This window comes from Perna viridis, chromosome 15 (assembly GCF_037379345.1).
Source record: "Perna viridis isolate PV_CMFRI_1.1 ecotype Kerala chromosome 15, ASM3737934v1, whole genome shotgun sequence".
Classification (NCBI taxonomy): Eukaryota; Metazoa; Mollusca; class Bivalvia; order Mytilida; family Mytilidae; genus Perna; species Perna viridis.
Window position 1 is genome coordinate 4,917,463 of NC_142459.1, and position 16,238 is coordinate 4,933,700.

Here is a 16,238-nt window from a genome sequence, read left to right on the forward strand (position 1 = left end):
TGTTCTTTGTTGTGTATGTATGTTTTCCATGTCTGATCTTTGTCCCTGGATTACATTTTTTTGATTTCGCCTATGACATTGGATCCATTGATTACTCTTTGCCTCATCTGAATCAAGGAAGTAGGAGAATATTTTCCATATCATATTGGTAAATTGAGATATAAATATATGTTCATTTTTCTAAAATTCTTTTGTAAAATTCCAGTGATGCAGAAATCAAGTAATGGTCTTTTTGAAAAGAGAAATCATCCTTTTGATTAAGTTTATTAGAGATGTAGAAAGGAAGTGAAATCTCTTCTTAAGTGTCAGTTCATGTAATAATCAGGCAGTGGGTGAAACATGGTATGAAAAAAGCCCATGATTTTGATAGTGTAATTTGGCTATTTGCACCATTAGAATCAAGGAAAACAGACAAGATTTTCCATATCATGCTGGACCATTGGGTTACAATTTCATCGAAATGCACTGAAAATGAACAATTCAAGGGCAGATAACTCTGTCAACAGCCTCATTTTTCTAACATTCTATTGAAGAATTTCAGAGAAAAGCCAATGATGCAGATTAAATAGTGTTATTTTCAAATAGAGAAATCATCCTTGTCAGATCGGTGGGGTTTCTGATATTTCCCATTTCACCTGATTCTTACAAATACTTACACTTAGTTTTTTTTTCATCTGAGTTTTGTTCTAATCTTTAGCAGGTACAATGATTCTTTTAAATATGGTTGTAAATTGATGGGTTTAAGTTGATGTTCCATTCTGTTGTCCTAGTTTATGACCATATTTATGTCAACAGACTTTAATAGTAAACATGGTAAATTTCTTACATAATATCACTATAGGCTTCGCCTATAAGGGGTGAAGCTATTTGTACTAAAAATTTAACTTTATTGATAATGCAACATAATGTTGTTATATTGCTAATGTCTCAATTATGACAACTTTTTCTATACTCTCTGATGTTGCACTGTTTTTTTTTACATGGGATTTTATCTTGTATCATAATATGTCATAACATCATGGTAACAGCGATGATTTAAAGAAATTACTTACTTTATATCTATATATTTAATATTAAAATGTTTTCAAATTACATTATGCAAATTAGGTAAAATGGTTTAATGCTTTGTTTTGTTTTGATTTTTTCAGGAAACGTTACAGTGGAAATACCCTTAATGTACCTCAGGAATATCAGGCCCTGTACTCTGTATCTAGTCATGAAGGTGGTGATGAATATTCATCAGAAGCCTCGGAAATGGACAGTCATGGCCCTGTAAGTGGCATTACAATCAAGTGTATTGGATACATGTGCTGCATAAATATACTATATTTTTTCAAATATAAAAAAATAGAAAATACATGCAATCATCACACTTAAGATATATTTGTCTGTCAGTTCTTCATCTCTATAAAAAATGGAATTTACAAGCTTCAGAGGACGCTTACCCTACCGGTGCACCTGGTCCATGCTCCCAATTTTAACTGGAGTCCAAGTTGCTCATTTGCTTTTGTTACTTTGTATGTATGATTTTAGTTACTTTGTGCTCTTTGTTGTGTATGTCTGTTTTTCATGTCTGGTCTTTGTCCCTGGATTACATTCTTTTGATTACTGCTATAACCTTGGTTCCCTTGATTACTCTTTAAAATAGAATACAGTGAAACCTATGGTAAGGAACATAACTCTTGAAATCAGTGATATGTATCATATTCAATTTCACCAAAGCCAATCAAGCTTTCATATGAAACAGAATGAAATTAGTCCAAGTTACTTTGATGCTTAAATGAGATTGATGTAAAATGCTGAACACAAACATTCCTTGGTTCCCTTGATTACTCTTATACATGTTGATTTCTCCTCCCTTGGACCTCTGATATGATGTATGTCTCGTCGAACAATTATGTTGCTGAATTAAGGATAGACAGAAAAAACACGCCTGCCTAATGCACTTGACTATTTCTTTTTTCATTTATCTTCTTTATATCTTCTAATTTATTTGATGGCATGTATTCGTCCAAATACATTGTAAAGATTTTCGGCAAATTATCAGTCGACTCTATATATGAAGTAAAACTAATACGAAAAGTCAATTTCTCATTTGACATGTTAGATATGGCATGGGATAATTTTCTTCCCCTTTTATTTAAACTTTTGATTCCCTCCCTCTGTTCACCGACCTTTAGACCCTACCTTTTAAACAAATGGAAAAAAGGTAATGACAAAATCAATCTTGAAGTTTGATTGTTATAGCAGCAGATCTTATTGTAGGTCCCAGAATGGATAAAGCATGAGTTGGCTCTGACTGAGAATGACACAAATGATGGTAACGAGCCTGATGATACGAGTGATCACTCCGAGGATGAGATACGGTCTGGACTGGTGGATACTTCTATGTCCAGTATACAAATTAACAAGGAGCTGACTAAAGGTTTCAGAATGTTTGTTATTTAATATCAAATGTTTCCTATGTGATAAATTTTAATAATTCACTAAAATATGGAAACAAAATGATTTAATTTTTAAAAAAATCCTGGTCCCAAGGACCTCAGACATACACAACAAAAAACATTAAGTAACCAAAATAATGCATACAAAGTAACAAAAGCAAATGAGCAACTCAGACTCCACTAAAAACTGGGAGCATGGATTAGTTGCACAGGTAGAGTAAGTTCTATGGCTTCTTCATTTTGCCAAACAATGGAATTCAGTCCCAATAGTGTCTTATCAATTTGTATTAAAGTCATACAAAGTTCATAAAGATGAGTTTTATGGTTCAACACTACATGTATATTTGTACACTCTCATATGTTTTTTTTTATATAAACCCCTGAAAGGCCCCTTCTTTCCAAACACACTCCTGATATAGAATCAGTGAACATTTTGACATGTTCTTTTAATTTATTCTGTGCATGTATTCAGGAACTAAAGACTTGTCATCAAAGTCAGCTGGCAACTCATCAAAAGAATTCAATATTTCTTCCAAATTCACTGTTCAGGTAAAATATACAATATGATACTATGATTTTACTTTACAGTCTCTTGAGTGTATAATGTTCCAAAAAGGATATGTATATGTACCCTGTATGTATAATTTCATTCATTGTCATTAAAACTTCTTTAGTTTGTTGATGTTGCATTTGTTTTTTAAGTGAGAATTAATTTATCATTAGAAGTACTTAAAAGAGGTGCAGACCAATGAAAAAAAATTGTATTTTAAATTCTGAGAATACAAATTAATCTTGAAATCAAACACATGTGAATAATTTATCACATTTTTCAAAATTACGAAAACTACATTTTCTAAGTATGTCATCATATAAGCAATTATAGTAATATATCTATAAAGTAATTTTAGTCATTTTGCCATGCAGTTTTTGTCACCTTGAAAATGTGATAAAAATATTTTGAGATATTAAGATTTATTCTTTCCAGAAGAGATGATTTTTTTTACGTATCTTAACACAACCTGTGTGTCATAGTTTTTATTTAAGACATGTTTGATTATGATATTTTTAGGCTTTTGGTCAAGGAGAGACTGACAAGGTCAGAAGTCTTTCCTATAACAGTACAGAAAGTGAGTTAGATCTGCCATCAGATGGGAGCTCTAAGGATAATAATGAGTAAGTTTTCATCTTAACTCATGAAATCAGTGATATGTTTGTATCATAATAAATTTCACCAAAGCCTCTTAAGCTTTCGTTTGAAGCAGAATAAAATGAATCCAATTTAATTAGATGATTACATAAGATTAAAGTAAAATGCTGAATATAAATGTTCCAATTATTTTTAAGAGTTGTGTCCCTTACCCAAGGTCTACCTCCTTAAACCACTCTTAAAATGCTGCTTTGTGAAAACTCATTTGTTATAAAAAAGAAAGGGGGTATTTTGTGATATTAGTGTCCATCCTTTCCATTCATCCATTCACACCTTTAGATCTGCCATAGATGATAATTGGTCTATTGCTATTATAAAAATATAAATAAAGCTACAAAATGTCAATAGAAAAAAAATTAAGAAAATACAGTATAACTTCACTCGCTCAAACTTCGAAAACCCTCACCGACTAGAACTCGTCAGCCGTTTTGTTAGCTTGGGTAATGAAAGTGTGAAAAACTGAAGGCATAAATCAAAGTGTAATTTTTAATCATTAAAGGTACTATTTTTGTCATCAGTAATTATAATTGACATCAGTTTAAGCCCATTTTTGATTTAATCATAATTTTCTTCAGCCGTTCTTTTATTGAGGCTGAGTTGTTTTCCTTTTTATTTGTAATGCGCTGGTCATTTTATAAAAAAAAAACAAACATTAGTATTTACAATTGATATGCACAATCAAAAAGAATTTCATAATTCCTTATGAGAAATTCCATTGTAATTCTGCCATTTTTGTTGTTAAGAGCCAATTGTTGACAAAATACTGATAATTGTATTTTTTAATTTCTGTGTTGAAAAAATGTAGTTTCTCACAAATTTGAAAATAAACAATTATTTAATAGGAAGGATAACCTTCAGAAAAATTTTTTACACAAAATAAGGCAGTAAATCTTTGTTTTTCTCAAAATATAAACAACCAAAAGTCGTCTTGGTAACAAAATTCCAGTTATTTTGACAATGTAAACATTGTGATCTGGATTTAAAATGTTATCGGATTTGAACAATTCCCATTTTAGAGAGAAGCGGTTTTGTGATATAAAGAAAAGTTATTTTACACATTTTAAATATTGGTAGGTGTCAATAAAACTTTTGACCTTTTTTTATTTTAAATTTTAATGATACATTTTATATGTGATGCTGAGTATAGATAGTTTTAAGGAGGTAAACCTAGGATAAGGGATGCAACTCTTGAAATCAGTGATATGTTTGCATCATTTTCAGTTTCACCAAAGCCTATCAAGCTTTTGTTTGAAACAGAATGAAATCAGTCCAAGTTACTTTGATACATAGATGAGATTGATGTAAAATGCTAAATACCAAGGTTCCAATGATTTATAAGAGTTGTGTCCCTTATTCCTTAACAGTAACAATAAGTACTAATTTGAGTTCAATAATGTTCAGAAGTCAGTGGTGATCAGGATGGAAGCATCAAAGAAAATAAAATAAAAAAAGAATTCTGATCCACATTTTAAATTAAGTAGCTGTCTTTGTAAGAATCATGCAAAATCTGAAAAATGTGGTACACACCAAAAAAGGCTACATATTTTTATTTTTGTAATTAAGTTGTTTTATTGGTCTATATTATGAAATGTATAATTATTCATTCAAATCTGCCTGCTCTTAGGAGATAATCAACATTGAAAATCCAATAGATTCTGTTGTATTTGAGTGTCATCTACAGAGTTATCTGCCTTAATTTTGAAATCTACAGTGCATTCTATATAGTTTGTATCCCCTAATAACACGGTTTATATGAAAAACTTAATGTTAATTTCTATTTACTATGCCAATTCAAACAAAATATCAAAAATAAAAATATGTAGGCTCTTTACTTATAAATCACATTTTGCATGACTCTTAGCTGGAGTACTACTTAACCGATACTCAGTATTTTTAATGACTTCAAATCAGCATAAACTGAAAATATCCTAGAACACAAATTTGTAATGATCAACTAGAACTTGGACAGGCAAAGAAAAAAATCTGGGAATCTTCGAACTTCAATATGTCATTTTCCTGATAACTGTAACACATTTCAACGGTCCTTTGTAGTTCGAGCTACTGAGGTTTGACTGTACATTATTGAGTGATATGATATTGTTAGATCAGTGGAGTTTTGACATGCATGTTTCTGATTTTTCTCATTTTGCCTGATTCTTACAAAAATTTACACTTAATTTTTCAACTAATAATTTCTCCCCTGTGTGACAGGTCTAAAGGCAACAAAGACAAGAGACAGTTAAAAGTAGATGTTGCTTCAAGTAGGAAAGTTTCACCTCAACCTTACAGAAACAGACTGCCACCTGGTCCCAGTGGTGCTAGTAGGACAAAATTTCAGTCAAAGGGCAGAGGTCAAGGGTAAGTTATTATTTTCTTAGCTAAATGGTCCCAGTGGTGTTAGTAGGACAAAATTCTAGTCCAAGGACAGAAGTCGAGGGTAAGTTTTTTGTCTCCTTAGCTAACTGGTCAGTATATTTTGTTCATGCTGTTACCAGCTTTTATGGAAAGTTATGAATGGAATTAATACATCATTTACAACTTGGATCAAACCAATATGAACTGTGAATAGATTCTTTAATTTAAAATTGTATATAATGATAGAAATCTGTAATCCTTGTTATAGCTATGTATGTTTCAAAACATTTTCCATCTTTGATATAAATTTCATGTTCGGCTTTACAGACAGGATTGGAAGGAACAGCTGGCAGCACGAGGATTTGTTTCTGATGTCACGGTCAAACGGAAACAGGAAGCCCTTAAGGTATATATGTATTACATACATTTCAATGTTTCTCTTCACCAGTGACAAGTGCTAACTTTGTGTGGGAAAGTTATTTACTATGTGTTCCACTTTCCCTTTTGCAAGTAGAAATCTTGAATTTTTGAAAGGATTTTTTAAGAATGGAAAGCTTGAACAATTTTCAATAACCCTAGAATGCTGTGTATTTGACTTTGGTATGCTCCATTTGTTGTAGGCTTCACAAAATGGGAACATATCCTATGCAAACATCTGAAAGGATAGGCTATTGGTTCACACTTAGAAATGTATTTTATTTTTAGAATGAACTTGAACTCACAAGGGGTGAAAAAAGGAGAGCTCAAGAGAAGATAAAAATATTGGAAGAGGAACACAAAATACAAACAGAGTTGTTAAAGAGGGAAGTGGAGAAGAAAGCCAAGGTAAGTCATATCATGTTACAGATAAATTGCCAATACAGGAGTTTATTTTTTAGCTATTTTTATTAACCAATGAAATGCCTGATGTTTTACACTTCACAGTAATGATGAACAGAATGTTACTATATGGCAATATTTAGCAAATTTAATTTTGTCAAAATTTAGCACAAAAAATATACATCAGGACTTTAAAAATTATGACTGCAGACAATTTGCAGTTGTATAAAGGTTTGGCACTGTTTTTATTCATGTCGTCATGTATTATTTTGGGTATTTTATGTTCTTTGTTGCGTATGTCTGTTTTCTATGTCTGGTCTTTGTCCCTTGATAACATTCTTTTGATATGTGCTAGAATCTTAGTTCTTTGATTACTCCTCCATACCACAAGAAGGTTGGGGGTTATGGTGTTAGGAACCGAAATCAAAAGATTTAATTGAGTAACTGTACTGGAGATTTGTATACTGCAAAAAAATAAAGGAATCTCTTTTATATTGTCCAACAATGTTCTACATTACATGTCATACTTTGATTGACTGTTCAGGGTTGATCACCGAGGTCATTTCAAGCTGCACCCTGGAGAGCATTTCATTGTTTAGTTATGTGACATAAAGTGTATAGCCATAAAAGGAAGTTGTGATGGATTTTAAGGGTTTTGGCACTTACCCAATGAGAAATTTAAGGCCATAAAGGGGTCAGAATTAACCATTTGTTTCAACTTTCTCTAAATTTGGTGTTCCTAATATCTTATTGTATATTTTAAATATCTTTTGCCACATTCATTATTGTCAAAATTTTGTGAAATTTAAAATCATAATTCAGAGCTGTAACAAGTTAGAATAATGTATCCATAATATTCACAGATGCTCATGATGAGGGTTAAATGTCTGTCTCATACATATCAAGCTGCACATTGTGAAGCAATGCCATTATTGTACAGATCACATGTAATAGATGAGTTTTTACTAGTTTTTGGTACAATAGAATCTTGTGCAATGTTTTACATGTAAACTGAACCATATAATTATGTTTAAACAATATTAAAGGAGAGGGAATCCATGTTAGAAGTGGAAATATCAGCTTTAAGGAAACAGATAACAGACCAAGAATCACAGATGCAGGACCATGAGAAGCTCGTCAGGGCACTTCAGGTACAATAGTTATAGAGCCACATTGCATTATTTCAGGTGTGGATTCATTAGGGCAGACCCAACATATGTCCCCCTAAAATTTGGAAATTTATCACAATTTTTGGGTTTGCTTAGCTATTGTTTTCACTTGATGTCTGCTATCGGTGTTGACATAGTTGTCTGAAACTTTTCCTAAAAAATCATCTTTTCTGAAACTACTTGACAAATTTTAATGGGAGTTGTCATGAATGTTCATTAAGGTATCCTGCACAAAACTTTGCTTTTGGAATTTTGATCTATTAAAAACTTGATTGCTATGTATATTTATAGAACATAGGGGTAAAGCCACTTACAAATATTTCAAAGTATGTCTTAATGTAAGATAGAGAAAAAAAAAGACCCAAGTTCTTCGCATGAAGAGTTCTACACAAGTCTTCATAGGATTGAAGTAGTAGGACAACTCCTTAGCAGAGTTATTGCCCTTGAAAGGCAAAAAAATGAACCAGGTGTTTGATTCAGGCTACATGTACCTGGAGCTTCTAGTTATCAAATTTTACCTATGAAATATTCACGTGGCTGGGCCATTAATTCTGTTAACCTAATTTATCCTAACCTGAAATCCTGAATCTTACAAGTTCTGTTTGCTTAACTATTTTTTTGTTGAAAATATTTATTGTGATATATGAAAATAAAATAAATAATTACTTTTTTTGTTCAATTTTCCTAAAATCCATGAAATACAAGTCATTGGATGTTAAACTACAATCGATTATAATATGATGTTCTAAATTTCAAACAATATATTACCAAATATTTTCATCCCTGGTGATTCAATTACAGAAATAGTCTTATACTATAATCAAGATTATTCATGCAAGATATGATATACCCATATTTAACTACTGCCTGGTATAAAATAATTGAATATTGAGACTCAGGTCATGTGTACATGAGTACAACACTATACCCTCTACAAAGGTTATTATAACCCCCCTCCAAAGTGTTTCTGGGTGTCCATTACAATTGTTTCCATCACAGTTTACTTAGCAACTATTCATCACAGCTGCTTGAAATTTTAAAACGTTCTTTCTTTAGGTATGCCGTATGATAGTATTTATTTATGGAAAAATTCGAAAACAACTTCCTGTTTACTGAGGACTTTTTAAAATTTTTTTTAGTTAACATTTTTGAAAGTTAAAATTTTCAGCACACTTTTCTCTCCAACAACATATATGTACTCATCACAGTAACTTCAACGTTTAGCACAGTCTTCCTGATTTCCAAGAACTTAAATTATTTTCCTTATATAGTGATTTAAAATGAGGGTATCACTAGTGAGCCATTGCTCTCAGATTTCTTGTTTATCAATCAATTTTGAGGAAACATGTAATATTTTATTTGGTTGTAGAATGACCTGTTGAAGTTGAAGCAGCAGTCCAGCAGAGACAGCAAAGTTTGTGTTCTTCAGTAATACTCATGCATCATCATATTCAGGGTAAAGATCAAATGGCAAGAGGTCATACATTGTAGGTCAAATACTATTTGAAAGCAACAAATGATGGTTTTTCCAAAGTAGAAGTCGACTTCTGATTTTTGGCTGATTCTTTTCATGTGATTTGCTGATGACACTGCCTTGGCCATTCATGAAGATGAGATTTGAATACCGTTGATTTTATGTACAGTGAAAACTGACCCCTAAATTAACTAGAAACCTTCTGTGCCAGACAGTCCCTTTATAACCATGATAACAGATTCAGTTCATTTCAAACTTTTATAAACTTATCACCTGCCTAAACTGGTCATATTTTTGGGAAATGTTCCTATACCAGACAGTCCCTTCATAACCATGATAGCAGATTCAGTTCATTTCAAACCTTTATAAACTTATCGCCTGCCTAAACTGGTCATATTTTTGGGAAGAGTTTGGTAAGACATGTTCCTATATCAGAGAGCCCCTTTATAACCATGATGACAGATTCAGTTCATTTCAAACCTTTATAAACTTATCACCTGCCTAAACTGGTCATATTTTTGGGAAGAGTTGGGTAAGATATGTTCCTGTACCAGACAGTCCCTTCATAACTGTGATAACAGATTCAGATGATCTCAGACCTTTTTAAATCTCTCACCTGTTTAAACTTGTCATATTTTCTGGGAGGAGTTGGGATTAGACATGTTCCTAATTTTTAGGCAGTCCTTTTATAACCATGATAACAGATTCAATTCATTTCAAACCTTTATAAACTCATCACCTGTCTTAACTGGTCATATTTTCTGGGAGGAGTTGGGTTTAGACAGGTTTCATTGAATTTTTACCCAAATACTCATTTCATGATTTGTATATATCATCTTTTTCTGCATGTGTATATTGGCCATAAGCAAACAGGTTTTGCCCCATGTTATAGAGTCAATAGATAAATATTTTTTGATGTTTGAAATGGCCACTGGAGTTTTGTTTACAAGGTTACAACAGTAGCTGTTCTAAGTAGCAAATGCATGTTTTGTCCCTTGAGATTTTTATAACACTGATTACTTTCCACAATATTTTTATGTCAGTTTCCTTCAAACTTGTGTTAATGGTTAGAAGCAATTAACAAAAAGGTTAGGATTGATGTTTAAAGGAATCTAGAAGGCCCAATTTTTTTATAGGGGGACTTAGTTAAAAATGAATGTATAGGCTTGACACTTACATAGTACCTCTATTTTTACCAATTTTCTTCCAACTTTGTTTATTTGGTTAGTATCTACTAGTATATAAGAATGATTTTCCCAGAAACCAGTTGAAGTGGACCATTTTTTGGGTATAGGAACCAAACTTTTTTTAAAGCATGCAATTGTGGACATGTGGTGTATCATGAGCATGCTCACTAAGGTTCTTTTGAACTTTTAAAAAATCAATGGTATATACATAATATTTTGATACATTCCTTTTTATACAAATCACAAAAATTTGCACTTTCTTTTCACATTTTCTATGAAGCTGTTGCAATGTCGATATGCTAAAACAAAAATTTAAAAGCTATAAAGATTGCCTAGAATTTTCTTGATTTACAATATAGAATATAGTTGGTTAATTATATTATGATTTATGAATGTGAAATCTAAATTATATATATTTTCTTTTGAAGGCATACAAATTTATTTGCGATTTTATTATAATGTTCATTATTCATCCATCCTTTAAGTCGTTGCAATTTTAGGGACGGAGCGTCAGGGACATCCTATATGTGTAAGGGGTCACAAACATGAATGGCTTAAAATCGGTGTCAGGCGTACGTTTGGATTTGATTTTTTGAACTTTTAATCGTTGTAGGTATACGTTGGGAATTGATATTTTGAACTTTTAATCGGTGTCAGAATTGATTTTCTAACTTTTAACACAGGTGCAAAGCAGTGTTGTTTCAGGAAGTCTTGAATATTCCAATTGGTGGTACTATAATCAAGTCATTATATCAGCACAAACAGCTCTATTCTCTGGGGCGGATCCAGACACTTTTAAAAGGAAGGTGCCAGCAGGAATTTCTCAGAAAAAGGGATGTGCAAGGACTTAATTTGCCATTTTCTGTCAATTTTACACATAAAAATGAGGAATTTTTCAGCTAAAAGGAGGGATGCCAACCTCCTGTACTACCCCCCCCCCCCCACTGGATCTGCCCCTGATTCTCTTTAGGCAAAACGTAGTGTCCCATCTTTTGATCTTTCAGTCTGTTCAAAATATTTTTTTTCAAAACTTCTACAGATTATCTTTTAAATGAGAACAAATGCCAAATTCATGAAATTGAGTGACCCAACAAGAGTTACCAATCATTAATTACCACTTCTAATTTGTGTAAACACAGGTTGTGTTTTCAAAATATTGTCTGCATCATGCACATACCTTTTTGTCTTTACTTTAATATATTTTATTAACATTTTTATGATTTTTATACCTCTTTTGTTGAGTGTGTTAGGGTTTACTAGCCTTCTGTCCATTTGTCCATCCATCCATAAATCATACTGGTACATGAATGTACAATGAAAATTATTTTAAGGATTAGAAGGTCTTTATTGTGATTGAAACAAGTTCTCTCTTTTGGATTTATTTGTTGGTATTGATGGTGTGATATGTACTGAAAGACAGCTGTTTACTCAAGTACTAATCCATATAAAATTCTGGCACTGGTGAAGTGATTCATGCCAATGAACAACCATTGCTATTTGGGACTACATATACTGTATTTTCATGTTATAATGGTCCTTTCAATATACAGATCTGTACTTTGGACAAAACCATACATTCATCTTCCACATGATTCAACCAAATCAAGAATGATAACTCTTGCATAGAGCCAATTTCATGTACAATGTTTTTTACTTTAATCTCAAAATTGCAAAATCTGAACATAAATTAAGACTGGTAGTCTGAATGGGAATTAAAAGTGATTTTTATGGATTTTTTATATGCACAAGTCACCTAATATCTAATTTTTATTAAGACTAAATTTATTGTTCATTTGCAGGCAAAAATTATACATGAAAGTGATTTATTATTTTTTAAGAATTATTTATTTATTTGAGTGCATTTTATTACTTTACATGATTTTAATACTTTTATCTTGTATTTGTTACTGATTTTTACACTGTTATTAGCTCATATATCTGTTGAATCAAATATGTCTGTTACTTTATGTTTTTGATACTAAACAATAAAATTGTCAATGATTTTATATTAACTCTTTGTATCTTGTAATGTTTTGATATGTATTTTTAAGAAATAAGTCATGTGACTACAGTTAGCATTGATTAACTATGGACTGGCCATTAATGTCGCCTTATTTTTACCCCATGTAATAACTCATGGTAAAATAAGTATGTATATCGCCAGTCGGTTGTAAAATAATGGTAAAATGGAGTCTTCATGAACTAATTGGATAAAAAAGACTTGTTTCTTCACGTCCATGAAAAGTCCAGGCCTATGCGCTGCAGCAATGGCACACAATTCTAATGTGATGTCGGTGAAATGTTCTAAAGGAACTACCATTTGTGGGAGGGGGGGTGGAGGGGTTGGCTAGGACAGGCCACAAGAAACAATAGTAACAAGGATCTATTGGTACCCTAATATTTTTTGTATGTATTTAAAAAATAAAATTTCATGCTTAGCACTGGAAAAAAGCAGGACCTCAATTTTCACATAATAAAAAAGCAGGGGAGAAAAATTGATGCAAGCCCTCCTCTCGTCCCACCTTAAAAAATGAAATGGTTGCTTCCTAAATATCTTTGGACCTGTGACGTCGGAAATACAGTCGTCAATTATGTTGGTCATTATTTTATCAAAGTTTTATCACGGCAGTGATCTAAAGACTCATTTAAGCATACAATAATCTAAGACGAGTTGCTGTCATCTAGATGTAAGAACTTACATGATATATCTCCTTCTGATACTGTTAGTATTATAAGTTCAATGTCACAATTTGATTTTCTAAACACATTTCTTTGGGAATTAACTGCCTTGGTGATCTTAGGGTAGTTAGCTTGGCTCAAGTGCCAGAGGTCGTTGGTCCGATCCCCGATCAAGTCGCATCAAAGGCTAAAGTTGGGGCGTCGGGTAGTTTCGCCCTTTTTCCCGTTTGTCCGGGTCGTTTCGCCCTCATTGGATATACATGTGTTTATATATACCGAGTAATTGATGGGTCATTTCGCCCTCCTTAGATTTATTTTCCTGTTAATTGGCTTGTGTTGTGACAGGTAAGAATACATGTTTATTCTGTGAATAAAAACTTGAATGTTTGTATAGTAGGGGTTGATCTAATTGTTAAATTGATAGATACTTGTACTGGTATTCCTTTTTCTTTCAGATAAAGCCCATCAATTGCTGATTCTGAGGCAATGTCACAAGAGATATTTATTGAGAAATGAGAAAATTGGAAGATATTGATAACCAATTATGTCATTATATATCAAATTAATTAAGTTTAATACTGAAGCTGTGAATTCAATTATACAAGGTATAGTGTAGATCAATTTAGAACTAATTATGTTAAATGCTGTGAATACAATTAAATATGGGTCAATAACCTACTATTAAAAATTAATTGATTTACTTGCTGAAGCTGTGAATGAAATTAGCAAAAATTTAATTGAAAAGAAAAGATAATGCATTCTATATTGTTTTTGACAAGCTGTCTATGCAGTTACGCAATATTCCAAGAGAAAGAGAGAGATCTAAATAAATATACAAACTATTCAACATTTGTAGGGGCAAAATCTTTTTTTTTTCTCTAAATAAATAAATAAATAAATGTCTACGGAGGATCCAGAGAATTCAATAATTGCCTAGGGGTGAAAATCTCCGACCTTTTTCAACAGAAGAAATAAATACATAAAAATGGAGGGATAAAATGACTCATCACATAAACGAACTCTTTTTAATGTATCATCAACTATTTATTTGTTGTAATGATACATAAACGAATTAGAGAGGGCGAAACGACTCACATCGAGAACGAAGGCTAAAATAGTAGTAAATAATATTTATAAGGAGAAATTCCTTATTAATAAGGAAAGGGCGAAACGACCCACCATAAAGGGCGAAACAACTCAGGGCGAAAGAACCCAGGGCGAAGGGGAAAAAGGGCGAAACGACCCGGAACCAAAGTTGGTAGTCACTGCTTCTCCATCTAGCATTTAAGTAGAAAGAGTGACGACTAGTTGGCTCCGAGTCAGAATAATGTGTCCGAATTGGTTGACATGTCTATTTACAGGCTATTGCTTCGGTCAACTAGCACAATAAAAATCCAGCTCAGCAATCGGACTTGTACAAAACAGGGTCTGTTCGATTGGTCAATCGTTCTCGTCCTGAAATGCATGAAATATCTATATATAGGTTCTACCATAGAAGGAAAAAACATAATCAATATTTTGAAATTCCTCATCTTTTTTTAAAATAAAGCACTACATTTCTTGCTTTACAAAGTGAGAAAAAGTATAAGATACTAGATTTTATAAAGGAGAAATCATACATGTCAAATCTTCTGGCAAACGCGAGGATGGACAAATTATATTTTTTCTCTGCTGCGAGATCTCTCACTTACTACTTGAATAAACAGCTCATTGCAAAGTATTTAGATTATACTGATTTGTAATATCTTTTCCTCTCTCTGTGACATTTTATGAGCAACTCGGTGGGTCTAAAAGGCCCGGGGACGCTTGCCCAGCTGGCGCATGTGGACCATGCTACCAGTTTGTAGTGGTTTCTGGGTTGCTCATTTTCGTTATTTCATGTTCTTAGTTGTATATCCATTTTCCTTGTCCAGTCGGTTTTCTTGTATTATGCTCTCTTTAATAATAGTCGGAATCCTTGTTCTCTTGATTTCCTTAGTTCTGTGCATGTAAGAGGTATAATTCGCTAGTTAAATCAAAGCGTTTACAACTCAGACGTGTTAAGTGCTAAATCTCACCATTTGTGTAAAGAGTACATTATACCGGAAAAGCGTCTTGGAATATCAATTCGTCTGAATATAACTGAAATATTGCTGCTCGGACGTTAAACCCCAACAAACAAACAAACAACACAATTTGTATTACTGAGTGAAGAGATATGGCGCAGCGGTTCTTAAACCCAAGTGTGATGAATGAGGAACAAGGCTTTGAACTAATGCCACAAATGCATGTATGACAAGAAACTTCAATGCGGTAAAAAAATAATAACAGGTCTAATGTTTCAATACTTATGATTTTTCAAGAAATTTTCATGATGTGACTAATTTTGATAAGTAAAATAGACAAATTTATTGTCGAAGATCAGAAGATCACATTGAAAAGTAAATATTTTGATACGCTTGTTAAAGATCAGTAAGCTGTTGATTTTGAAGTTGATAATTACTAATAAGAATAATGAAGGAAAAATGTGAAAAGTAACAAGTAACACATAGTCCTAGGGATTTAGATTTGAATGTCGAATACTTTGCTTGCCAAATCCATTTTGAAAAGTTACGAAAGAAATAAAATAATAAAAAGAACTATAATAAAGTCCTCCCCTGTGTGTAAAGACCTTAATAAAACTTCGGAAATACAATGTTGCCCACTGACGGTTACTGAGTCAACATGACACCAATATGTAATGAAAGCCAAGATCTCAAAGATCAATTTTGTCAAATTCTAATGAAGTCTCTATATGAGCATTTTTGGATTAATTAAATTTGCGTAAAGCATATGACGATCTCGATGCGACGCGTTGTATTTTTCTCTTGATGACAGAAAGTTTGCGGAGTATTGGGTTTTGGTGAAAAAAGTGTTGTGTAGAAA

General features: G+C 32.4%; 1 protein-coding gene across 4 annotated transcripts in view; it reads left to right on the forward strand.

Annotated features, from left to right (window-relative positions):
- The window catches only part of LOC148596659 (uncharacterized), a 47,300-nt gene extending 31,138 nt beyond the window's left edge, over positions 1–16,162 (forward strand). For 3 of the 4 annotated variants that reach the window (XM_088563995.1, XM_088563998.1, XM_088563996.1), the window contains 9 exons: positions 1,149–1,272; positions 2,266–2,425; positions 2,917–2,993; positions 3,514–3,617; positions 5,863–6,009; positions 6,334–6,412; positions 6,712–6,831; positions 7,872–7,976; positions 9,364–12,661. In XM_088563995.1, the coding sequence (XP_088420121.1) occupies positions 1,149–1,272; positions 2,266–2,425; positions 2,917–2,993; positions 3,514–3,617; positions 5,863–6,009; positions 6,334–6,412; positions 6,712–6,831; positions 7,872–7,976; positions 9,364–9,426 (979 nt within the window). In that variant the 3' untranslated portion in view covers positions 9,427–12,661. Of the gene's footprint in view, positions 1–1,148; positions 1,273–2,265; positions 2,426–2,916; positions 2,994–3,513; positions 3,618–5,862; positions 6,010–6,333; positions 6,413–6,711; positions 6,832–7,871; positions 7,977–9,363; positions 12,662–13,789 lie in introns of those variants that run through there. The other variant, XM_088563997.1, reaches the window with a different exon arrangement.
- The last annotated feature ends 76 nt before the right edge of the window (positions 16,163–16,238 follow it).